Source organism: Hirundo rustica, chromosome 28 (assembly GCF_015227805.2).
Source record: "Hirundo rustica isolate bHirRus1 chromosome 28, bHirRus1.pri.v3, whole genome shotgun sequence".
In the NCBI taxonomy this organism is placed as follows: Eukaryota; Metazoa; Chordata; class Aves; order Passeriformes; family Hirundinidae; genus Hirundo; species Hirundo rustica.
This window is the reverse complement of record NC_053477.1, coordinates 23,956-50,272: the sequence shown is the minus strand read 5'-3', so window position 1 is coordinate 50,272 and position 26,317 is coordinate 23,956. Positions and strand designations below refer to the sequence as shown.

The window sequence follows — 26,317 nt, the reverse complement described above, 5'->3', positions numbered from 1 at the left end:
TTTGGGAAATGAGGAACCAGGAAAAGGAGATTAACTTGGGAATTCAGTGCCAGGAAAAGGAGATTTCCTTGGGAATTGAGCACCAGGCAAAGGAGATTTCCTGGGAAATGAGGAACCAGGAAAAGGAGATTTCCTTGGGAAATGAGGAACCAGGCAAAGGAGATTTCCTGGGAAATGAGGAACCAGGAAAAGGAGATTTCCTGGGAAATGAGGAACCAGGCAAAGGCGGTTTCCTTGGGAATTGAGCACCAGGCAAAGGAGATTTCCCGGAATATTCCCTGAGCCTTTTCCGTCGCCGTTCCCAGATCAACGTGCTGCTCCAGGCCTTCATCTCGCAGCTGAAGCTGGAGGGATTCGCCCTCATGGCCGACATGGTCTACGTCACCCAGGTGAGCCGGGAGTTCCCGGGGAATTCCCAGCGGGATCGGCCCACGGAGGCCGGCTTTGAACAGCTGGGAATCGGCTGCTCCCTTCCGGCCGCTCCCGGCCCAGAAATTGAAGTTTTGGGCAAAAATTCCCCCTGTGAATCCGAGCTGGGAGCGGTGGGAGGATCTGAGCGGGAACGGGATCCTCAAGGGAGCAGAGCCTGGGAATTTGGGGATCAACAGCTGCTCCTCTCAGAGGGGTTTGGGGTGGAAAATCCTAAATGACCGTCCCGTGCTTGAAAAGGAAAGGTGGGAAAAGGTTTGGAAGGACAGGATAAGAGGGGGAAAGTGGAGATTAGGGTGGGATTTTGGGCAGGAATTCCTGGCTGGGATGGAATTCCCACAGGAGCTGGGATCCCTGGGAGTGCCCAAGGCCAGGCTGGAGCACCTGGTCTATGGAAGTGTGGGATCCATGGCGGGACCGGATGGGCTTTGAGGGCCCTCCACCCCAAATCATTTCAGGATTCCATGTGGAGATTTAGATGGGATTTCGGGAAGGGATGAGGGGCTGGGATGGAATTCCCAGAGCAGCTGTGGCTGCCCCTGGATCCCTGGCAGTGTCCAAGGCCAGGCTGGAGCCACCTGGCACAGTGGGAATTGTCCCTGCCCGTGGCACTGGATGAGCTTTGAGGGCCCTCCAACCCAAACCCATCCAGGATTCCATCTGGAGGTTTGGACGGGATTTTGGGATGGAATTCCTGGCTGGGCTGGAATTCCCAGAGCAGCTGTGGCTGCCCCTGGATCCCTGGCAGCACCTAAGGCCAGGTTGGAGCACCCTGGATCTATGGAAGTGTGGGATCCATGGTGGCACTGGATGAGCTTTGAGGTCCTTTCCACCCCAAACCATTCCAGGATTCCATGTGCGGGTTTGGGCGGGATTTTGGGCAGGAATTCCTGGCTGGGATGGAATTCCCACAGGAGCTGGGATCCCTGGCAGTGCCCAAGGCCAGGCTGGAGCCACCTGGGACCATGGAAAGTGTGGGAGCCATGGTGGGACTGGGGAATGTTGGGGTCCCTCCAACCCGAACCCATCCAGGATTCCATATGGAGGTTTAGGTAGGATTTTGGGCAGGAATTCCTGGCTGGGATGGAATTCCCACAGGAGCTGGGATCCCTGGGAGTGCCCAAGGCCAGGCTGGAGCCACCTGGGACAGTGCAAAGTGTGGGAGCCGTGGTGGGACCGGATGAGCTTTGGGGTCCCTTTATCCATAAACACTCTGGGATTCCATGTGGAGGTTTAGACGGGATTTTGGGCAGGAAATCCTGGCTGGGATGGAATTCCCACAGGAGCTGTGTTCCCTGGAAGCGTCCAAGGCCAGGCTGGAGCCACCTGGATCCATGCAAAGTGTGTGATCCATGGTGGCACTGGATGGGCTTTGGTGTCCCTCCAACCCAAACCCATCCAGGATTCCATGTGCAGGTTTAGACGGGATTTTGGGCAGGAATTCCTGGCTGGGCTGGAATTCCCAGAGGAGCTGGGATCCCTGGAAGTGTCCGAAGCCGACTCTGTGGGGTTGCACCGGTTGGGGTGACACCGGTTGGGATTTTGTGGGATTTTTTGGGGTCATTCCCACCCCACACCCCTCTGTGCCGGCGTGGGGGGCAGGATAGGAGCGGGCAGGGATTGGGGAATGGGCAGGGATTGGGGAACCGGCGGGATGGGATCGGGCGGGCATTGGGGAACAGGCGGGATGGGATTGGGCGGGATGGGAACGGGCGGGCATTGGGGAGCGGGCGGGAATTGGGGAACAGGCAGGAATTGGGGAACAGGCAGGATGGGATCGGGCGGGCGTTGGGGAGCGGGCAGGATGGGAACGGCCGGGCGTTGGGGAACAGGCGAGATGCCATCCCAGAACGTCCCCGTGCTCCGCAGTCGGCCGGGAGGCTGATGAGAGCCATCTTCGAGATCGTCCTGAACCGCGGCTGGGCGCAGCTCACCGACAAAACCCTCAACCTCTGCAAGATGATCGACAAGCGCATGTGAGTGCCCGCGCCCCGCGGCGTTCCCGCATCCCCCGCGGGATTCCCGCATCCCCCGCGGGATTCCCGCATCCCCCGCGGCATTCCCGCATCCCCCACAGAATTCCTGCATCCCGCGCAGAATTCCCACATCCCCGGCCAGATTCCTGCATCCCCCGCGGCATTCCCGCATCCCCCGCAGGATTCCCGCACCCCCCGCGGGATCCCCGCATCCCGCAGCATTCCCGCACCCCCGCTGCATTCCCGCATCCCCCGCTGCATTCCCGCATCCCCCGCAGAATTCCCGCATCCCGCAGAATTCCCGCATCCTGCAGAATTCCCACATCCCGCAGAATTCCCGCATCCCCCGCAGAATTCCCGCATCCCCCGCAGAATTCCCGCATCCCCCGCCGGATTCCCGCATCCCCCACAGAATTCCTGCATCCCCCGCCAGATTCCCACATCCCCTGCAGAATTCCCGCATCCCCCGCAGCATTCCCGCATCCCCTGCCGGATTCCCGCATCCCGCAGCATTCCCGCATCCCCCACAGCATTCCCACATCCCCTGCCGGATTCCCGCATCCCGCAGCATTCCCGCATCCCGCAGAATTCCCGCACCCCCGCGGCGCCCTGAGCCCCCGGCGGTCCCCGCAGGTGGCAGTCCATGTGTCCCCTGCGCCAGTTCAAGAAGCTGCCCGAGGAGGTGGTGAAGAAGATCGAGAAGAAGAATTTCCCCTTCGAGCGCCTCTACGACCTCAACCACAACGAGATCGGTGCGGAGACGCGGGGCAGAGCCGGCAGATCCGGGATAAGGGGGGGTTCGGGATGGTGGCACGGGGAAATCCCACGAATCCGGGATAAAATCCACCAAATCCAGGATAAATTCCACCAAATCTGGGTTAAAATCCACCAAATCCCGGTTAAAATCCCACAAATCCGGGTTAAAATCCCTTAAATCCGGGTTAAAATCCACCAAATCCCGGTTAAAATCCACCAAATCTGGGTTAAAATCCACCAAATCCCAGTTAAAATCCCTTAAATCTGGGTTAAAATCCACCAAATCCCGGTTAAAATCCACCAAATCTGGGTTAAAATCCCTTAAATCCGGGTTAAAATCCCTTAAATCCGGGTTAAAATCCACCAAATCCTTAAAATCCACCAAATCAGGGTTAAAATCCCTTAAATCAGGGTTAAAATCCCTTAAATCAGGGTTAAAATCCACCAAATCCGGGATGGGGAGGGATTTGGGATCATGGCACAGGAAAATCCCACAAATCCGGGTTAAAATCCCACAAATCCAGGTTAAAATCCTCTAAATTCAGGTTAAAATCCCCCAAATCTGGGTTAAAAATCCTCCAAATCCAGGCTAAAATCCCCAGAATCTGGACTAAAACCCCCAAATCCAGGTTAAAATCCTCTAAATTTGGGCAGAAAACTTCCAAATCCAGGCTAAAATCCCACAAATCTGAGTTAAAAATCCTCCAAATCCAGGCTGAAATCCCACAAATCTGAGTTAAAAATCCTCCAAATCCAGGCTGAAATCCCCTGAATTTGGGCTGAAATCCCCCAAATCCAGGTTAAAATCCCCCAAATCCTGGTTCAGATGGGATTTTGGGAAAAAATTCTTCGTTCTGAGGGTTGGGAATTTTTCCAGGATTTTCATTCCTAAATTGGGGGAATTTCTCCAGGAATTTACACTGAGAAATTGGGGGATCTCTCTAGAATATTCCCTCCGAAATGGGGGAATTCCTCCAGGAGTTTCCATCCAAAACTGGGGGAGTTTCAATTAGAAATGGGGGAATTTCTCCAGGATTTTCATTCCAAAATTAGGGGGTTTCACTCGGAAATGCGGGAATTTATCCAGGAATTTCCCGCAGAAATGGGGGAATTTATCCAGGAATTTCCCGCAGAAATGGGGGAATTTATCCAGGAATTTCCCTTGGAAATGGTGGAATTTATCCAGGAATTTCCCGCAGAAATGGGGGAATTTATCCAGGAATTTCCCGCAGAAATGGGGGAATTTATCCAGGAATTTCCCGCAGAAATGGCGGAATTTATCCAGGAATTTCCTGCAGAAATGGGAGAATTTATCCAGGAATTTCCCTCAGAAATGGGGGAATTTATCCAGGAATTTCCCGCAGAAATGGGGGAATTTATCCAGGAATTTCCTGCAGAAATGGGGGAATTTATCCAGGAATTTCCCGCAGAAATGGGGGAATTTATCCAGGAATTTCCCGCAGAAATGGGGGAATTTATCCAGGAATTTCCCTCAGAAATGGGGGAATTTATCCAGGAATTTCCCGCAGAAATGGGGGAATTTATCCAGGAATTTCCCTCGGAAATGGGGGAATTTATCCAGGAATTTCCCTTGGAAATGGGGGAATTTATCCAGGAATTTCCCTTGGAAATGGGGGAATTTATCCAGGAATTTCCCGCAGAAATGGGGGAATTTATCCAGGAATTTCCCTCGGAAATGGGGGAATTTATCCAGGAATTTCCCTTGGAAATGGGGGAATTTATCCAGGAATTTCCCTCAGAAATGGGGGAATTTATCCAGGAATTTCCCTCGGAAATGGGGGAATTTATCCAGGAATTTCCCTTGGAAATGGGGGAATTTATCCAGGAATTTCCCGCAGAAATGGGGGAATTTATCCAGGAATTTCCTGCAGAAATGGGGGAATTTATCCAGGAATTTCCCTCGGAAATGGGGGAATTTATCCAGGAATTTCCCTCATAAATGGGGGAATTTATCCAGGAATTTCCCTTGGAAATGGGGGAATTTATCCAGGAATTTCCCTTGGAAATGGGGGAATTTATCCAGGAATTTCCCTTGGAAATGGGGGAATTTATCCAGGAATTTCCCGCAGAAATGGGGGAATTTATCCAGGAATTTCCCTTGGAAATGGGGGAATTTATCCAGGAATTTCCCTCGGAAATGGGGGAATTGCTCCAGGATTTTCCCTTGGAAATTGAGGATTTCCTTCAGGATTTGCCCTCAGAAATTTGGGGGGAATTTCCCTCAGAAATGGGGGAATTGCTCCAGGATGTTCCCTCAGAAATGGGGAAGTTTCTCTCAGGAACAGGAGAATTGCTCCAGGATTTTCCCTCAGAAACGGGAGAATTTCCCTCAGAAACAGAGGAATTCCCGTCAGATGTGTGAGAATTTCCCTCAGAAACGGGAGAATTCCCCTCAGAAACGGGAGAATTCCCCTCAGAAATGGGAGAATTCCCATTAGAAATGGGAGGATTTCCCTCAGAAATGGGAGAATTCCCATTAGAAACGGGAGAATTTCCCTCAGAAATGGGAGAATTCCCCTCAGAAATGGGAGAATTTCCCTCAGAAACGGGAGAATTTCGCTCAGAAATGGGGGAATTTCCCTCAGAAATGGGGAAATTTATTGGGGAATTTTCCTCAGAAATGGGAGAATTTCCCTCAGAAATGGGGGAATTTATTGGGGAATTTCCCTCAGAAATGGGAGAATTTCTCCAGGATTTCCCTTGGAAATTGGGGAATTTCACTCAGGAGTAGAGGAATCGCTCCAGGGTTTTCCCTCAGAAATTGGGGAATTACTCCAGGCATTTCCCTCAGAAATGGGGGAACTGCTTCAGGATTTTGCCTCAGAAATTTGGGGGAATTTCCCTCATAAATGGGGGAATTTATCCAGGATGTTCCCTCGGAAATGGGGAATTTCCCTCAGTAATAGGAGAATTGCTCCAGGATTTTCCCTCAGTAAAATGGGGGAATTTCCCTCAGAAATGAGGGAATTTATACAGGATTTTCCCTCAGAAATGGGGGAATTTCCCTCAGAAACGGGAGAATTTCCCTCAGAAACGGGAGAATTTCCCTCAGAAATGGGAGAATTTCCCTCAGAAACGGGAGAATTTCCCTCAGAAACAGGAGAATTTCCCTCAGAAACAGGAGAGTTTCCCTCAGAAATGGGAGAATTTCCCTCAGAAACAGGAGAGTTTCCCTCAGAAACGGGAGAATTTCCCTCAGAAACGGGAGAATTTCCCTCAGAAATGGGAGAATTTCCCTCAGAAATGGGAGAATTTCCCTCAGAAATGGGGAAACTTATTGGGGAATTTCCCTCAGAAATGGGAGAATTTCTCCAGGATTTCCCTTGGAAATTGGGGAATTTCACTCAGGAGTAGGGGAATCACTCCAGGGTTTTCCCTCGGAAATTGGGGAATTACTCCAGGCATTTCCCTCAGAAATGGGGGAACTGCTTCAGGATTTTGCCTCAGAAATTTGGGGGAATTTCCCTCATAAATGGGGGAATTGCTCCAGGATGTTCCCTCGGAAATGGGGAATTTCCCTCAGTAATAGGAGAATTGCTCCAGGATTTTCTCTCAATAAAATGGGGGAATTTCCCTCAGAAATGAGGGAATTTATGCAGGATTTTCCCTCAGAAATGGGGGTATTCCCCTCAGAAACGGGAGAATTTCCCTCAGAAATGGGAAAATTTCCCTCAGAAACGGGAAAATTTCCCTCAGAAACAGAATTTCCCTCAGAAATGAAGGAATCCCCCTCAGAAATGAAGGAGCCCCCCTCAGAAACGCGAGAATCCCTCCAGACGTTCCCGAGCGCTCGGAGCAGCTGCGGAGGCCTCGCGCTCCGAATCCCGCTCTTTTTGGGATCCACCCTGACCCCGGCCCCGTTTTTTTTTCCCGCCCTCCCTCCCAGGGGAGCTGATCCGGATGCCGAAAATGGGGAAAACCATCCATAAATACGTGCACCTGTTCCCCAAGCTGGAGCTGTCCGTGCGCCCACCGCCGGTTCTCCCTCAGAAATGGGGGAATTGCTCCAGGATTTCCCTCGGAAACTGGGGAATTTCTCTCAGGAATAGGGGAATTTATCCAGGAATTTCCCTCAGACATAAGGGATTTTATCCAGGATTTTCCCTCAGAAATGGGGGACTTTCCCTCAGAAATGGGGGAATTTCCCTCAGAAATGGGGAAATTTATTGGGGATTTTCCCTCAGAAATGGGAGAATTTCTCCAGGATTTCCCTTGGAAATTGGGGAATTTCACTCAGGAGTAGGGGAATCGCTCCAGGGTTTTCCCTCGGAAATTGGGGAATTACTCCAGGCATTTCCCTCAGAAATGGGGGAACTGCTTCAGGATTTTGCCTCAGAAATTTGGGGGAATTTCCCTCATAAATGGGGGAATTTATCCAGGATGTTCCCTCGGAAATGGGGAAGTTTCCCTCAGGAATAGGAGAATTGCTCCAGGATTTTCCCTCAGTAAAATGGGGGAATTTCCCTCAGAAATGAGGGAATTTATACAGGATTTTCCTTCAGAAATGGGGGTATTCCCCTCAGAAACGGGAGAATTCCCCTCAGAAACAGGAGAATTTCCCTCAGAAACAGGAGAGTTTCCCTCAGAAATGGGAGAATTTCCCTCAGAAACAGGAGAATTTCCCTCAGAAATGAAGGAATCCCCCTGAGAAATGAAGGAGCTCCCCTCAGAAACAGGAGAATTTCCCTCAGAAACAGGAGAATTTCCCTCAGAAATGGGGGTATTTCCCTCAGAAACAGGAGAATTTCCCTCAGAAACAGAATTTCCCTCAGAAATGAAGGAATCCCCCTGAGAAATGAAGGAGCTCCCCTCAGAAACGTGAGAATCCCTCCAGACGTTCCCGAGCGCTCGGAGCAGCTGCGGAGGCCTCGCGCTCCGAATCCCGCTCTTTTTGGGATCCGCCCTGACCCCGGCCCCGTTTTTTTCCCGCCCTCCCTCCCAGGGGAGCTGATCCGGATGCCGAAAATGGGGAAAACCATCCATAAATACGTGCACCTGTTCCCCAAGCTGGAGCTGTCCGTGCACCTGCAGCCCATCACGCGCTCCACGCTCAAGGTGGAGCTCACCATCGCGCCCGACTTCCAGTGGGACGAGAAGGTGGGAAGGGAACGGAGCGGGCCGGGATTTGGGGTGGAAATCGGGAGGGGAAAATGGGGAATTCTGGGGTTGGGGTGGGAAATTGTGAGGGAAAAATGAGGGATTCTGGGGTTGGGAGGTGGGAAATTGTGAGGGAAAATGTGGAATTCTGGGGTTGGGGGGTGGAAATTGTGAGGGAAAATGGGGAATTCTGTGGTTGGGAGCTGGAAATTGTGAGGGAAAATGTGGAATTCTGGGGTTGGGGGATGGAAATTGTGAGGGAAAATGTGGAATTCTGGAGTTGGGGTGGGAAATTGTGAGGGAAAAATGAGGGATTCTGGGGTTGGGAGGTGGAAATTGTGAGGGAAAAATGGGGAATTCTGGGGTTGGGGTGGGAAATTGTGAGGGAAATGGGGAATTCTGTGGTTGGGAGGTGGAAATTGTGAGGGAAAATGGGGAATTCTGGGGTTGGGGTGGGAAATTGTGAGGGAAAATGGGAGATTGTGGGAACAGGGGGTGGAAATCGTGAGGGAAAATGGGAGATTATGGGAATGGGGGGTGAAAATCTTGAGGGGAAATGGGGAATTCTGGGACTGGGGTGAGGAAATTGTGAGGGAAAATGGGGAATTTTGGGACTGGTGTGGAAATCCTGAGAGAAAATGGGATTTCTGGGGATGGGGGGTGGAAATCGTGAGGGAAAATGGGGAATTCTGGGGTTAGGGTGGGAAATTGTGAGGGGAAAATGGGGAATTCTGGGGTTGGGAGGTGGAAATTGTGAGGGAAAATGAGGGATTCTGTGGTTGGGAGGTGTAAATTGTGAGGAAAATGGGGAATTCTGGGGTTGGGGGGTGGAAATTGTGAGGGAAAATAGGGAATTCTGGGGTTGGGGTGGGAAATTGTGAGGGAAAAATGAGGGATTCTGGGGTTGGGAGGTGGAAATTGTGAGGGAAAATGGGGAATTCTGGGGTTGGGGTGGGAAATTATGAGGGAAATGTGGAATTCTGTGGTTGGGAGGTGGAAATTGTGAGGGAAATGGGGAATTCTGGGGTTGGGGTGGGAAATTGTGAGGGAAAATGGGGAATTCTGTGGTTGGGGTGGGAAATTGGGAGGGAAAACGGGAGATTGTGGGAATGGGGGGTGGAAACTGTGAGGGAAAATGGGAGATTGTGGGAATGGGGGGTGGAAACTGTGAGGGGAAATGGGGAATTTGGGGACTGGGGTGAGGAAATTGTGAGGGAAAATGGGGAATTTGGGGACTGGTGTGGAAATCCTGAGAGAAAATGGGATTTCTGGGGATGGGGGGTGGAAATTGTGAGGGAAAATGGGGAATTCTGGGGTTGGGGTGGGAAATTGTGAGGGAAAATGGGGAATTCTGGGGTTGGGGTGGGAAATTGTGAGGGAAAATGGGGAATTCTGGGTTGGGGTGGGAAATTGTGAGGGAAAATGGGGAATTCTGGGGTTGGGAGGTGGAAATTGTGAGGGAAAATGGGGAATTCTGTGGTTGGGAGGTGGAAATTGTGAGGGAAAATGGGGAATTCTGGGGTTGGGGTGGGAAATTGTGAGGGAAAATGGGGAATTCTGTGGTTGGGAGGTGGAAATTGTGAGGGAAAATGGGGAATTCTGTGGTTGGGAGGTGGAAATTGTGAGGGAAAATGGGAGATTGTGGGAATGGGGGGTGAAAATCTTGAGGGGAAATGGGGAATTCTGGGACTGGGGTGAGGAAATTGTGAGGGAAAATGGGGAATTCTGGGGCTGGGATGTGAAAACCTTGAGGGAAAACGCCCTGATTGAAGGGAAAACGAGAAATTCCGGGGCCGGACTGTAAAAATAAAGAGTGGAAATACCCTGACTGAGGAAAACCAGAAAAATCTGGGCTTCACCTGTAAAACCCCGAGGCAAACCCCGATCCTGGGCGCAGAGGCGCCGCCGCGGCGCCGGATTCCCGAACCGCCGCCGTGGCGAGGGCCCTTGGGGATCGAACTCTTCCCGTGGCTTTTCCCCAGGTTCACGGCTCCTCGGAGGCGTTCTGGATCCTGGTGGAGGACGTGGACAGCGAGGTGATCCTGCACCACGAGTATTTCCTGCTCAAGGCCAAGTACGCGCAGGACGAGCACCTGGTGACGTTCTTCGTGCCCGTCTTCGAGCCGCTGCCGCCGCAGTACTTCATCCGCGTGGTGTCGGACCGCTGGCTCTGTGAGTGCCGCTCTGCCGGGGGTCGTTCCTGCTTCTCCTGGCCTTATTCCTGCTTCTCCTGGCGTTATTCCTGCTTCTCCTGGCCTTATTCCTGCTTCTCCTGGCGTTATTCCTGCTTCTCCTGGCCTTATTCCTGATTTTCCTGGCCTTATTCCTGATTTTCCTGGCCTTATTCCTGATTTTCCTGGGTTTATTCCTGCTTTTCCTGGGGTTATTCCTGCTTTTCCTGGGGTTATTCCTGATTTTCCTGGGTTATTCCTGATTTTCATGGGGTTATTCCTGCTTTTCCTGGCGTTATTCCTGATTTTCCTGGCGTTATTCCTGCTTTTCCAAGGGTTTATTCCTGATTTTCCTGGTGTTATTCCTGCTTTTCCTGGCGTTATTCCTGCTTTTCATGGGGTTATTCCTGCTTTTCATGGGGTTATTCCTGCTTTTCATGGGGTTATTCCGTGTTTTTCTGGGGTTATTCCTGTTTTTCCTGGGTTTATTCCTGCTTTTCCTGGGTTTATTCCTGATTTTATGGCTCTGTGAGTGCCTCTGCCAGGTTTATTCCTGCTTTTCCTGGGTTATTTCTGCTTTTCCTGGGTTTATTCCTGCTTTTCCTGGGTTTATTCCTGCTTTTCCTGGGTTATTTCTGCTTTTCCTGGGATTTTTCCTGCTTTTCCTGGGTTTATTCCTGCTCTTCCTGGGTTTATTCCTGCTTTTCCTGGGTTATTCCTGGTTTCCTGGGGTTTATGGCTCTGTGAGTGCCGCTCTGCCAGGGGTTATTCCTGGTTTTTCTGGGGTTATTCCTGGTTTTACGGCTCTGTGAGTGCCGCTGCCGGGGTTATTCCTGGTTTTTCTGGGGTTATTCCGTGTTTTCCTGGGGTTATTCCTGGTTTTTCTGGGGTTATTCTGTGGTTTTCTGGGGTTTATGGCTCTGTGAGTGCTGCTTTTCCAGGGGCTATTCCCGGTTTTCCTGGGGTCATTCCTGATTTTCCAGGGGTTATTCCTGGTCTGTCCCCTGTTCCCAGAGCTTTGGGATCGGTTTTTTATCCCTCTCCCAAACCTTTGGGATCCGTTTTTTATCCCTCTCCCGAACCTTTGGGATCCGTTTTTTATCCCTCTCCCAAACCTTTTAGATCCATTTTTTATCCTTCTCCCAGAGCTTTGGAATCTTTTTTTCTCTCTCTCCCAGAGTTTTTGGATCTGTTTTTTATCCCTTCTCCCAGAGCTTTGGGATCCGTTTTCAATCTCTCTCCCCAACCTTTGGGATCCGTTTTTCATCCCCTCTCCCAAACCTTTGGGATCCATTTTTTATCTCTCTCCCAGAGTTTTTGTATCTGTTTTTTTATCCCTTCTCCCAGAGCTTTGGGGTCTATTTTTAATCCTTTCTCCCAGAGCTTTGGGATCCATTTTTAATCCTTTCTCCCAGAGCTTTGGGATCCGTTTTCAATCTCTCTCCCAAACCTTTGGAATCCATTTTTTATCTCTCTCCCTGAGTTTTTGGATCTATTTTTAATCCTTCCTCCCAGAGCTTTGCGATCCGTTTTTAATCTCTCTTCCAAACCTTTGGGATCCATTTTTTATCCCTCTCCCAGAGCTTTGGAATATTTTTTTACCTCTCTCCCAGAGTTTTTGGATCTGTTTTTAATCTCTCTCCCAGAGCTTTGGGGTCTACTTTTAATCCTTTCTCCCAGAGCTTTGGGATCCGTTTTCAATCTCTCTTCCAAACCTTTGGGATCCGTTTTTTATCCCTTCTCCCAGAGCTTTGGGATCCGTTTTCAATCTCTCTTCCAAACCTTTGGGATCCGTTTTTTATCCCTTCTCCCAGAGCTTTGGGGTCTATTTTTAATCCTTCCTCCCAGAGCTTTGGGATCTGTTTTCAATCTCTCTTCCAAACCTTTGGGATCCGTTTTTCATCCCCTCTCCCAAACCTTTGGGATCTGTTTTTTATCCCCTCTCCCAAACCTTTGGGATCCGTTTTCAATCTCTCTTCCAAACCTTTGGGATCTGTTTTTTATCCCTTCTCCCAGAGCTTTGGGATCCGTTTTTCATCCCCTCTCCCCAACCTTTTGGATCCATTTTTCATCCCCTCTCCCGAACCTTTGGGATCCATTCCCCACCCCTCCTCCAGAATCCATTTCCCCTCCCTCCTTTCCCGCCCCCCCTCTCCCTCCTTTCCCGCCCCCATCCCGCAATCCCGAACCCTCCCTCGCTGACCCCCCACCCACCCCTGAGACCCCCTGGAATTCCTCTCCGTCCCCCAGCCTGCGAGACGCAGCTCCCGGTGTCCTTCCGGCACCTGATCCTGCCGGAGAAGTACCCTCCTCCCACGGAGCTGCTGGACCTGCAGCCGCTGCCGGTGTCGGCGCTGCGCAACAGCGCCTTCGAGAGCCTCTACCAGGACAAGTTCCCCTTCTTCAACCCCATCCAGACCCAAGGTGCCTCCGGCCCCGCGCCCACCGCCGGGATCCGCGCGGGTTTGCGGGAATCGGGCGGGGAACGCGCGACGCCGGAGCCCCGGGGGGGTTCGGGGGGTTCGGGGGGTTCGGGGTCGCCGAGGGGTTCGGCGGCTTCCCGGGGACGGTGGTGGGTGGTGGTGGGTGTTCCTGGCTCTTGGCACACTTAGTGGGTTTCTTGGGGCGGGGGGGTTGTGGGGTTTGTTCCCCTGTTCACAGAGGTTTGGGGTCTGGGGTTTGTCCCCGTTCACAGAGGTTTGGGGTCTGGGGTTTGTCCCCGTTCACAGAGGTTTGGGGTCTGGGGTTTGTCCCCGTTCACAGAGGTTTGGGGTCTGGGGTTTGTCCCATTCCCAGAGGTTTGGGGTCTGGGGTTTGTCCCCATTCCCAGAGGTTTGGGATCTGGGGTTTGTCCCCATTCCCAGAGGTTTGGGGTCTGGGGTTTGTCCCCATTCCCAGAGGTTTGGGATCTGGGGTTTGTTCCCCTGTTCACAGAGGTTTGGGGTCTGGGGTTTGTCCCCATTCCCAGAGGTTTGGGATCTTATCCCCTATTCCCAGAGGTTTGGGATCTGGGGTTTGTCCCCATTCCCAGAGGTTTGGGGTCTGGGGTTTGTCCCATTCCCAGAGGTTTGGGGTCTGGGGTTTGTCCCATTCCCAGAGGTTTGGGGTCTGGGGTTTGTCCCCATTCCCAGAGGTTTGGGATCTTATCCCCTATTCACAGAGGTTTGGGATCCATGGTTTATCCTTTCTCTCAGTGTTTTGGGATCTATGGTTTATCCCCTCTCCCAGAGTTTTGGGATCCATGGTTTATCCCTATTCCCAGAGTTTTGGGATCCATGGTTTGTCCCCATTCCCAGAGGTCTGGGATTCGTGGTTTATCCCCATTCCCAGAGGTTTGGGATCTTATCCCCTGTTCCCAGAGGTTTGGGGTCTGGGGTTTGTCCCCATTCCCAGAGGTTTGGGATCTTATCCCCTATTCACAGAGGTTTGGGATCCATGGTTTATCCTTTCTCCCAGAGTTTTGGGATCCATGGTTTATCCCCTATTCCCAGAGTTTTGGGATCCATGGTTTATCCCCTCTCCCAGAATTTTGGGATCCCAGGTTTATCCTCTATTCCCAGAGTTTTGGGATCCCTGGTTTGTTCCCTATTCCCAGAGTTTTAGGATCCATGGTTTATCCCCTCTTCCAGAGTTTTGGGATTCCTGGTTTGTTCCCTATTCCCAGAATTTTAGGATCCATGGTTTATCCCCTCTCCCAGAATTTTGGGATCCATGGTTTATCCCTCCTTCCAGAATTTTGGGATCCCTGGTTTATCCCCTATTCCCAGAGGAAAACCCTCCAGGAGCCCAAATGTCAGCAGAGCTTTGGAATCTGTTCTTTATCTCCATTGCCCCAGGGGGAAAATCCCTGGAATCCAGGGAGAAACCTCCTGGAATCCAGGGAGAAACCTCCTGGAATCCAGGTGGTAGCAGAGATTTGGGATCCGTGGTTTGTTCCCTCTCTCCCGGGGGAATAATCCCGGACTAAAATTCCCTCAGGAGCTCTTCCTGGAGAATTCCCTCAGGGGCTTTTCCTGGAGAATTCCCTCAGGAGCTTTTCCTGGAGAATTCCCTCAGGAGCTTTTCCTGGAGAATTCCCTCAGGAGCTTTTCCTGGAGAATTCCCTCGGGAGCTTTTCCTGGAGAATTCCCTCAGGAGCTTTTCCTGGAGAATTCCCTCAGGAGCTTTTCCTGGAGAATTCCCTCAGGAGCTTTTCCTGGAGAATTCCCTCAGGAGCTTTTCCCGGAGCTCCTCTCCCTCTCTCCGGCCGGATCCAGGCCGCGTCTCCCCGCCCCATTCCCAGAGCTCTGACAGAAATCCATGGAGATTTTCCCTGGAGCAGGGAATTGGGACCTCCTGTGACAGCCTGGAGTTGGTTTTCCTGCAGGAATCCGAAATTCCCTAAACTCAGGGAATTTGGGCTGGGCCGCGTTTCCCATCCCATTCCTGGATTTTTGGCAGAAACCCACCGGGAATTTTCACCAAAATCAGGAAATTTGCATCTTCCTGAACAATTTCCTTAGAGAATTCCAGTCTGAAATTCCCTCAGGGGCTTTTCCTGGAGAATTCCCTCAGGAGCTTTTCCCGGAGCTCGTCTCTCTCTCCGGCCGGATCCAGGCCGCGTCCCCCCGCCCCATTCCCAGAGCTCTGACAGAAATCCATGGAGATTTTCCCTGGAGCAGGGAATTGGGACCTCCTGTGACAGCCTGGAGTTGGTTTTCCTGCAGGAATCCGAAATTCCCTAAACTCCCTGCCCTGGAGTTCCTCTTGCTCAGGCTGGGCCGCGTTTCCCGTCCCATTCCTGGATTTTTGCCAGAAACCCACAGGGAATTTTCACCAAAATCAGGAAATCTGCATCTTCCCTAATCCTAACAATTCCCTTAGTGAATTCCAGTCTGAAATTCCCTCAGGAGCTTTTCCCAGAGCTCCTCTCCCTCTCTCCGGCCGGATCCAGGCCGCGTCTCCCCGCCCCATTCCCAGAGCTCTGACAGAAATCCATGGAGATTTTCCCTGGAGCAGGGAATTGGGACCTCCTGTGACAGCCTGGAGTTGGTTTTCCTGCAGGAATCCGGAATTCCCTGAACTCCCTGCCCTGGAGTTCCTCTTGCTCAGGCTGGGCCGCGTTTCCCGTCCCATTCCTGGATTTTTGCCAGAAACCCACTGGGAATTTTCACCAAAATCAGGAAATCTGCATCTTCCTGAACAATTTCCTTTGTGAATTCCAGTCTGAAATTCCCTCAGGAGCTTTTCCTGGAGAATTCCCTCAGGAGCTTTTCCTGGAGAATTCCCTCAGGAGCTTTTCCTGGAGCTCCTCTCTCTCTCCGGCCGGATCCAGGCCGCGTCTCCGCGCCCCATTCCCAGAACTCTGACAGAAATCCATGGAGATTTTCCCTGGAGCAGGGAATTGGGACCTCCTGTGACAGCCTGGAGTTGGTTTTCCTGCAGGAATCCGGAATTCCCTAAGCTCAGGGAATTTGGGCTGGGCCGCGTTTCCCGTCCCATTCCTGGATTTTTGCCAGAAACCCACTGGGAATTTTCACCAAAATTTTAGGGAATGTACATCTTCCCTAATCCTAACAATTTCCTTTGTGAATTCCAGTCTGAAATTCCCTCAGGAGCTTTTCCTGGAGAATTCCCTCGGGAGTTTTTCCTGGAGCTCCTCTCTCTCTCCGGCCGGATCCAGGCCACGTCTCCGCGCCCCATTCCCAGAGCTCTGACAGAAATCCATGGAGATTTTCCCTGGAGCAGGGAATTGGGACCTCCTGTGACAGCCTGGAGTTGGTTTTCCTGCAGGAATCCGGAATTCCCTGAACTCCCTGCCCTGGAGTTCCTCTTGCTCAGGCTGAGCCGCGTTTCCCATCCCATTCCTGGATTTTTGCCAGAAACCCACTGGGAATTTTCACCAAAATCAGGAAATTCGCATCTTCCTGAACAATTTCCTTTGTGAATTCCGGTCTGAAATTCCCTCAGGAGCTTTTCCTGGAGAATTCCCTCAGGGGCTTTTCCTGGAGAATTCCCTCAGGAGCTTTTCCTGGAGAATTCCCTCAGGAGCTTTTCCCGGAGCTCCTCTCTCTCTCCGGCCGGATCCAGGCCGCGTCTCCCCGCCCCATTCCCAGAACTCTGACAGAAATCCGTGGAGATTTTCCCTGGAGCAGGGAATTGGGACCTCCTGTGACAGCCTGGAGTTGGTTTTCCTGCAGGAATCCGGAATTCCCTAAACTCAGGGAATATGGGCTGGGCCGCGTTTCCCATCCCATTCCTGGATTTTTGCCAGAAACCCACTGGGAATTTTCACCAAAATCAGGAAATTCGCATCTTCCTGAACAATTTCCTTTGTGAATTCCAGTCTGAAATTCCCTCAGGGGCTTTTCCTGGAGAATTCCCTCAGGAGCTTTTCCTGGAGAATTCCCTCAGGAGCTTTTCCTGGAGAATTCCCTCAGGAGCTTTTCCTGGAGAATTCCCTCGGGAGCTTTTCCTGGAGAATTCCCTCAGGAGCTTTTCCTGGAGAATTCCCTCAGGGGCTTTTCCTGGAGAATTCCCTCAGGAGCTTTTCCTGGAGAATTCCCTCAGGGGCTTTTCCTGGAGAATTCCCTCAGGAGCTTTTCCTGGAGAATTCCCTCGGGAGCTTTTCCTGGAGAATTCCCTCAGGGGCTTTTCCTGGAGAATTCCCTCAGGGGCTTTTCCTGGAGAATTCCCTCGGGAGCTTTTTCTGGAGAATTCCCTCAGGAGCTTTTCCTGGAGAATTCCCTCAGGGGCTTTTCCTGGAGAATTCCCTCGGGAGCTTTTTCTGGAGAATTCCCTCAGGAGCTTTTCCTGGCGAATTCCCTCAGGGGCTTTTCCTGGAGAATTCCCTCAGGGGCTTTTCCTGGAGAATTCCCTCGGGAGCTTTTCCTGGAGAATTCCCTCAGGAGTTTTTCCCGGAGCTCCTCTCTCTCTCCGGTCGGATCCAGGCCGCGTCTCCCCGCCCCATTCCCAGAACTCTGACAGAAATCCATGGAGATTTTCCCTGGAGCAGGGAATTGGGACCTCCTGTGACAGCCTGGAGTTGGTTTTCCTGCAGGAATCCGGAATTCCCTAAACTCCCTGCCCTGGAGTTCCTCTTGCTCAGGCTGGGCCGCGTTTCCCGTCCCATTCCTCGATTTTTGCCAGAAACCCACTGGGAATTTTCACCAAAATCAGGAAATTCGCATCTTCCTGAACAATTTCCTTTGTGAAATACAGTCTGAAATTCCCTCAGGGGCTTTTCCTGGAGAATTCCCTCGGGAGCTTTTTCTGGAGAATTCCCTCAGGAGCTTTTCCTGGAGAATTCCCTCAGGGGCTTTTCCTGGAGAATTCCCTCAGGAGCTTTTCCTGGAGAATTCCCTCGGGAGCTTTTCCTGGAGAATTCCCTCAGGAGCTTTTCCTGGAGAATTCCCTCAGGGGCTTTTCCTGGAGAATTCCCTCAGGGGCTTTTCCTGGAGAATTCCCTCAGGAGCTTTTCCCGGAGCTCCTCTCCCTCTCTCCGGCCGGATCCAGGCCGCGTCTCCCCCACCCCCCAAACCCATTTTTCCCCTTTTCCCCTAAATCCACGGGGATTTTCCCGTGTCCGTTCCCCTCCCGGGCAGTGTTCAACACGGTGTACAACAGCGACGACAACGTCTTCGTGGGCGCGCCCACGGGCAGCGGCAAGACCATCTGCGCCGAGTTCGCCATCCTGCGCATGCTCCTGCAGAACGCCGAGGGCCGCTGCGTCTACATCACGCCCATGGAGGCCCTGGCCGAGCAGGTGAGCGCCGGGAGCGCCGGGAATTCCCGCCTTCGGCCCCTCGGGAGCGCGGGATGAGCTCGGGGGGGTGATTTTTGCCCGTCCCGCTGCTCCTCGGGGTGGGTTGGGAGGGAGTGGGGTGGGAATCGGTCGGGTTTGGGGGGGAATCAATCGGGTTTGGGGGGAATTGGGCGGGAATCGGTTGGGTTTGGGGGGAATTGGGAGGGAATCGACCCCATTTGGGAGGAATGGATCCGGTTTGGGGGGAATTGGGCAGGAATTGATCCGGTTTGGGGGGAATGGATCCGGTTTGGGGGGAATTGGGTGGGAATCAACCCGGTTTGGGGGGAATGGATCCGGTTTGGGGGGAATTGGGCGGGAATGGATCCGGTTTGGGGGGAATTGGGAGGGAATCGATCAGGTTTGGGGGGAATTGGGTGGGAATCGATCCGGTTTGGGGGGAATCGACTCAGTTTGGGGGGAATTGGGTGGGAATTGACCTGGTTTGGGGGGAATTGATCCAGCTTGGGGGGAATTGACCTGGTTTGGGGGGAATTGATCCAGTTTGGGAGGAATTGATCCGGTTTGGGGGGAATTGGGAGGGAATTGACCCGGTTTGGTGGGAATTGGGCGGGAATCGATCGGGTTTGGGGGGAATTGGGAGGGAATCAATCGGGTTTGGGGGGAATTGGGTGGGAATCGATTGGGTTTGGGGGGAATCGACTCAGTTTGGGGGGAACTGATCCGGTTTGGGGGGAATCGACCCGGTTTGGGGGGAATTGGGTGGGAATTGATCCAGTTTGGGGGGAATTGGGAGGGAATCGATCCGGTTTGGGGGGAATTGGGAGGGAATCAACCCTGTTTGGGAGGAATGGATCCGGTTTGGGGGGAATTGGGAGGGAATCGATCGGGTTTGGGGGGAATTGGGTGGGAATCAATCCGGTTTGGGGGGAATCGACTCAGTTTGGTGGGAATTGATCCAGTTTGGGGGGAATCAACCTGGTTTCAGGGGAATCGACTCAGTTTCGGGGGAATTGATCCGGTTTGGGGGGAATTGGGGTGGGAATTGACCTGGTTTGGGGGGAATTCATCGAGTTTGGGGGGAATTGATCTGGTTTGGGGGGAATTGGGCAGGAATTGACACGGTTTGGTGGGAATTGGGTGGGAATCGCCTTGGTTTGGGGGGAATCGACCCAGTTTGGGGGGAATTGGGTGGGAATTGATCCAGTTTGGGGGGAGTTGGGTGAGAATTGACCCAGTTTGGGGGGAATTGGGCAAAAATCGACCCGGTTTGGTGGGAACTGGGAGGGAATCAACCCGGTTTGGGGGGAATTGACCCGGTTTGGGGGGAATCGGTTGGGAATTGACCCGGTTTGGGGGGAATTGGGTTGGAATTGACCCGGTTTGGGGGGTATCGATAAGGTTTGGGGGGAATTGGGCAGGAATCAATCCAGTTTGGGGGGAATTGGGAGGGAATTGATCCAGTTTGGGGGGAATGGGGTGGGAATTGCTCTATTTTGGTGGGAATTGCCTCAATTTGAGGGAAATACGAGGGGAATTCGGTGGGAATTGCCTCATTTTGGTGGGAGTTGCCTCAATTTGAGGGAAATATGAGGGGAATTCAGTGGGAATTGCCCCAATTTGGTGGGAATTCCGTAGGAATTACTCTAAATTTGAGAGAATCGCCCCAGTTTGGTGGGAATTACCCCAATCTGAGGGGAAGAACGCTGCTCCTGTGTGTATTACCCAGGAATTTGGTGGGAATCGCCCCAGTCCGAGGGGAATTTGGTGGGAATTGCCCCAATTTGGTGGGAATTCCGTAGGAATTACTCTAAATTTGAGAGAATCGCCCCAGTTTGGTGGGAATTACCCCAATCTGAGGGGAAGAACGCTGCTCCTGTGTGTATTCCCCAGGAATTTGGTGGGAATTGCCCCAGTCCGAGGGGAATTTGGTGGGAATTGCCCCAGTCCGAGGGGAATTTGGTGGGAATCGCCCCAGTCCGAGGGGAATTTGTTGGGAATTGCCCCAGTTTGGTGGGAATTTCCTCAGTTTGGGAGGAATTTGTCGGAACTCACCCCCATTTCGGGCATAACGCCGCCGCTCCCGTGTGACTTCCTGACCGACGCGCCCCGATCCGAGGCCCATCCCCGTTCTCTCCCCGGCGCAGGTTTTCATGGATTGGTACGAGAAATTCCAGGAGCGCCTCAACAAGAAGGTGGTGCTCCTCACCGGGGAGACCAGCACGGACCTGAAGCTGCTGGGAAAAGGGAACATCATCATCAGCACGCCGGAGAAGTGGGATATCCTGTCCCGCCGCTGGAAGCAGCGCAAGAACGTGCAGAACGTCAACCTGTTCATCGTGGATGAAGTGCACCTGATCGGGGGCGAGAACGGGGTGAGAATCCCGGGGATGGCCGGGGCCGGATCCGGCCCGGAGTGCGGCGTGCCAGCGGGATTGCAGCTCGGTTTGGAGCGGGTTTTCCTGACGGGAATTGTCCCGCTGGGATGGGATGGGATGGGATGGGATGGGATGGGATGGGATGGGATGGTCAGAAAGGGTTTCCATGGGGTGTCCTGGATGGATCTCAGCCAGGAATAGTCGTGATCTGGCTCCTGCTCCTGCTCCTGATCCCATTTCTGATCCTGCTCCTGATCCCAGTCTTGACCCGGCTCCTGATCTGGCTCCTGATCCTATTCCTGATCCTGCTCCTGATCCCATTTCTGCTCCTGCTCCTGCTCCCATTTCTGATCCGGCTCCTGATCCTGCTCCTGATCCCATTTCTGATCCTGCTCCTGATCTCACTCCTGATCCTATTCCTGATCCTGATCCGGCTCCTGATCCCATTTCTGATCCTGCTCCTGATCTCACTCCTGATCCTGCTCCTGATCCCATTTCTGATCCTGCTCCTGATCTCACTCCTGATCCTGCTCCTGATCTGGTTCCTGATCCAGCTCCCGCTCCTGTTCCTGCTCCCGCTCCTGCTCCCAGTCTTGATCCCACTCCTGATCCTGCTCCTGATTCCACTCCTGATCCCAGTCCTGATCCTGCTCCTGATCTCACTCCTGATCCTACTCCATCCATATCCAGCTCAGGAGGAATTTCCATGGGATCTCCTGGCTGGATCAAATCCCATTCCCGATCCCATTCCCAATCCCATTCCCGATCCCGTCCCGATCCCATTCCCAATCCCATTCCCAATCCCATTCCCGATCCCGTCCCGATCCCATTCCCAATCCCATTCCCAATCCCAGTCCCGATCCCATTCCCAATCCCATTCCCAATCCCATTCCCGATCCCGTTTTTCCCCACAGCCTTTGCTGGAGGTGATCTGCTCACACATGCTACATCAGGAGGGGTTTCCATGGGATCTCCTGGCTGGATCCCATTTCTGATCCCATTCCCAATCCCATTCCTGATCCCATTTCCAACCCCATTCCCAATCCCATTCCCGATCCCAATCCCGATCCCATTTCCAATCCCATTCCCAATCCCATTTTCCCCTGCAGCCCGTGCTGGAGGTGATCTGCTCGCGCCATGGGATCTCCTGGCTGGATCCCAATCCCATTCCCAATCCCATTCCCGATCCCATTCCCGATCCTGTTTTTCCCCGCAGCCCGTGCTGGAGGTGATCTGCTCACACCATGGGATCTCCTGGCTGGATCCCAATCCCATTCCCAATCCCATTCCCAATCCCAATCCTGTTCTCCCCGCAGCCCGTGCTGGAGGTGATCTGCTCGCGCCATGGGATCTCCTGGCTGGATCCCATTCCCATTCCCGATCCCATTCCCGATCCCGTTCTCCCCGCAGCCCGTGCTGGAGGTGATCTGCTCGCGCCATGGGATCTCCTGGCTGGATCCCAATCCCATTCCCAATCCCATTCCCGATCCTGTTTTCCCCCGCAGCCCGTGCTGGAGGTGATCTGCTCACACCATGGGATCTCCTGGCTGGATCCCAATCCCAATCCCATTCCCAATCCCATTCCCGATCCTGTTTTCCCCCGCAGCCCGTGCTGGAGGTGATCTGCTCGCGCCATGGGATCTCCTGGCTGGATCCCAATCCCATTCCCGATCCCGTTTTTCCCCCGCAGCCCGTGCTGGAGGTGATCTGCTCGCGCCATGGGATCTCCTGGCTGGATCCCAATCCCATTCCCGATCCCGTTTTTCCCCCGCAGCCCGTGCTGGAGGTGATCTGCTCGCGCCATGGGATCTCCTGGCTGGATCCCAATCCCATTCCCATTCCCGATCCCATTCCCGATCCCGTTTTCCCTGCAGCCCGTGCTGGAGGTGATCTGCTCGCGCCATGGGATCTCCTGGCTGGATCCCAGTCCCATTCCCAATCCCGTTTTTCCCCCGCAGCCCGTGCTGGAGGTGATCTGCTCACACCATGGGATCCCCTGGCTGGATCCCATTCCCAATCCCAATCCCGTTTTCCCCGCAGCCCGTGCTGGAGGTGATCTGCTCGCGCATGCGCTACATCTCGTCGCAGATCGAGCGGCCGATCCGCATCGTGGCGCTGAGCTCGTCGCTGTCCAACGCCAAGGACGTGGCGCACTGGCTGGGCTGCAGCGCCACCGCCACCTTCAACTTCCACCCCAACGTGCGCCCCGTGCCCCTGGAGCTGCACATCCAGGTGGGCACCGGCCGGAACCGCCGGGAGCCTGGGGAGATCCCCGGGGATCCTCCGGAGTTCTTGGCCATAGTTCCATGGGGTCGTCAGTAATTCTTGGCCATAATTCCTTGGGATCGTCAGTAATTCTTGGCCATAGTTCCATGGGATCCTCCGGAGTTCTTGGCCATAGTTCCTGGGGATCCTCCGTAATTCTTGGCCGTAATTCCTTGGGATCCTCCAGAGTTCTTGGCCATAGTTCCATGGGATCGTCAGTAATTCTTGGCCATAGTTCCTTGGGATCCTCCGGAATTCTTGGCCATAATTCCTTGGGATCGTCAGTAATTCTTGGCCATAGTTCCTTGGGATCGTCAGTAATTCTTGGCCATGGTTCCTTGGGATCCTCCGGAATTCTTGGCCATAGTTCCATGGGATCCTCCGTAATTCTTGGCCATAGTTCCATGGGATCCTCCGTAATTCTTGGCCATAATTCCTTGGGATCCTCCAGAATTCTTGGCTGTGGTTCCTTGGGATCCTCCAGAATTCTTGGCCATAATTCCTTGGGATCCTCCAGAATTCTTGGCCATAATTCCTTGGGATCCTCCAGAATTCTTGGCCATAGTTCCTTGGGATCCTCCAGAATTCTTGGCCATAATTCCTTGGGATCCTCCGGAATTCTTGGCCATAGTTCCTTGGGATCCTCCGGAATTCTTGGCCATAGTTCCATGGGGTCATCAGTAATTCTTGGCCATAGTTCCTTGGGATCCTCCAGAATTCTTGGCCATAATTCCTTGGGATCCTCCGGAATTCTTGGCCATAGTTCCTTGGGATCCTCCGGAATTCTTGGCCATAGTTCCATGGGGTCATCAGTAATTCTTGGCCATAGTTCCTTGGGATCCTCCAGAATTCTTGGCCATAATTCCTTGGGATCCTCCAGAATTCTTGGCCATAATTCCTTGGGATCCTCCAGAATTCTTGGCCATAATTCCTTGGGATCCTCCAGAATTCTTGGCCATAATTCCTTGGGATCCTCCGGAATTCTTGGCCATAGTTCCTTGGGATCCTCCGGAATTCTTGGCCATAGTTCCTTGGGATCATCAGTAATTCTTGGCCATAGTTCCTTGGGATCCTCCGGAATTCTTGGCCATAGTTCCATGGGATCATCAGTAATTCTTGGCCATGGTTCCATGGGATCATCAGTAATTCTTGGCCATGGTTCCTTGGGATCCTCCAGAGTTCTTGGCCATAGTTCCATGGGGTCGTCAGTAATTCTTGGCTGATTAATTCCTTGGGATCATCAGTAATTCTTGGCTGATTAAATCTTGGCCATAATCCCTTGGGATCGTCGGTAATTCTTGTTATTGTCAATTCTCGGCCGTAATCCCTTGGGATCATCAATAATTCCTGGTTGATCAGTTCTCGGCCATAATCCTTGGGGATCGTCAATAATTCTTGGCTAATTAATTCTAGGCCATAATCCCTTGGGGTTGTTGATAGTTCTTGCTACTGTCAATTCTTGGCTGATTAATTCTTAGTGAAATTCCTTGGGATTCAGTGGGATTTGATGGGATGGGATGAGATTGAGATTGCCCATTGATCACCAATACGGGATCAATCGTCACCGTGCCGGATTTAAGCGATTTTCCCAGCGTTTCCCGCCAGTTTTTCCAGGAATCCTCTGGGATTCAGTGGGATTTGATGGGATTGGGATGGGACAGGCTTGAGATTGCCCATTGATCACCAATACAAGGATCAGTCGTCACCGTGCCGGATTTAAGCGATTTTTCCAGCGTTTCCCGCCCGTTTTTCAGGGAATCCTCTGGGATTCAGCGGGATTTGATGGGATGGGATTGGGATGGGATTGGGATGGGACAGGGTTGAGATTGCCCATTGATCACCGATACGGGATCAGTCGTCACCGTGCCGGATTTAAGCGATTTTTCCAGCGTTTCCCGCCAGTTTTTCAGGGAATCCTCTGGGATTCAGTGGGATTGGATGGGATTGGGATGGAATTGGGATGGAATTGGGATGGGACAGGGTTGAGATTGCCCATTGATCACCAATACAAGGATCAATCGTCACCATGCTGGATTTAAGCAATTTTCCAGCGTTTCCCACCAGTTTTTCAGGGAATCCTTTGGGATTCAGTGGGATTTGATGGGATTGGATGGGATTGGGATGGGATGGGATGGGACAGGGTTGAGATTGCCCATTGATCACCAATACGGGATCAATCATCACCGTGCCGGATTTAAGCGATTTTCCCAGCGTTTCCCGGCAGTTTTTCAGGGAATCCTCTGGGATTCAGTGGGATTGGGATGGGATGGATGGAATTGGGATGGAATTGGGTTGGGATAGGGTTGAGATTGCCCATTGATCACCAATACAAGGATCAATCGTCACCGTGCCAGATTTAAGCGAATTTTCCAGCGTTTCCCGACAGTTTTTCAGGGAATCCTCTGGGATTCAGCGGGGTTTGATGGGATTGGGATGGGACAGGGTTGAGATTGCCCATTGATCACCAATACAAGGATCAATCGTCACCGTGCCGGATTTAAGCGATTTTCCAGCGTTTCCCGACAGTTTTTCAGGGAATCCTCTGGGATTCAGCGGGGTTTGGGATTTTTGGCAGGGTTTCAACATCAGCCACACGCAGACGCGGCTGCTGTCCATGGCCAAGCCCGTGTACCACGCCGTGATGAAGCACTCGCCCAAAAAACCCGTCCTGGTCTTCGTCCCGTCCCGCAAGCAGACGCGGCTCACGGCCATCAACATCCTGACCACCTGCGCCTCCGACGTCCAGCGCCACAGGTGACACCCGGGGACACCCGGGGACACCACGGGGACACCCGGGGAAACCCAGGGACACCACGGGGACAGCCAGAGATACCCGGGGACACCACGGGGACACCTGGGGACACCACGGGGACACCACAGGGACACCCGGGGACACCATGGGGACACCATGGGGACACACCCGGGGACACCACAGGGACACCCAGGGACACCACGGGGACACCCGGGGACACCATGGGGACAGCCAGAGACACCTGGGGACACCCGGGGACACCACGGGGACACCTGGGGACACCACAGGGACACCCGGGGACACCACAGGGACACCACGGGGACACCCGGGGACACCACGGGGACACCCGGGGACACCTGGGGACACCACGGGGACACCCGGGGACACCCGGGGACACCCGGGGACACCATGGGGACAGCCAGAGACACCTGGGGACACCACAGGGACACCTAGGGACACCACGGGGACACCACGGGGACACCTGGGGATACCCGGAGATACCCGGGGACATCACGGGGACACCTGGGGACACCACGGGGACACCCGGGGACATCAGGGGGACACCACGGGGACACCACAGGGACACCCGGGGACACCACGGGGACACCACAGGGACACCCGGGGACACCACGGGGACACCACAGGGACACCCGGGGACACCACGGGGACACCCGGGGACACCTGGAGACCCCTGGGGACACCTGGGGACACCACAGGGACACCCGGAG

The 26,317-nt window shown here is 53.1% G+C and overlaps 1 protein-coding gene across 1 annotated transcript in view; it reads left to right on the top strand.

The window, feature by feature from the left end:
• Positions 1-26,317, top strand: part of SNRNP200 (small nuclear ribonucleoprotein U5 subunit 200) — an 83,647-nt gene that overhangs the window by 36,328 nt on the left and 21,002 nt on the right. The window contains exons 16-25 of the mRNA XM_040087582.2: positions 306-389; positions 2,299-2,405; positions 3,039-3,157; positions 8,125-8,279; positions 10,262-10,451; positions 12,701-12,874; positions 18,034-18,194; positions 20,342-20,569; positions 22,613-22,804; positions 25,413-25,591. Of these exons, the coding sequence (XP_039943516.1) occupies positions 306-389; positions 2,299-2,405; positions 3,039-3,157; positions 8,125-8,279; positions 10,262-10,451; positions 12,701-12,874; positions 18,034-18,194; positions 20,342-20,569; positions 22,613-22,804; positions 25,413-25,591 (1,589 nt within the window). The remainder of the gene's footprint in view (positions 1-305; positions 390-2,298; positions 2,406-3,038; positions 3,158-8,124; positions 8,280-10,261; positions 10,452-12,700; positions 12,875-18,033; positions 18,195-20,341; positions 20,570-22,612; positions 22,805-25,412; positions 25,592-26,317) is intronic.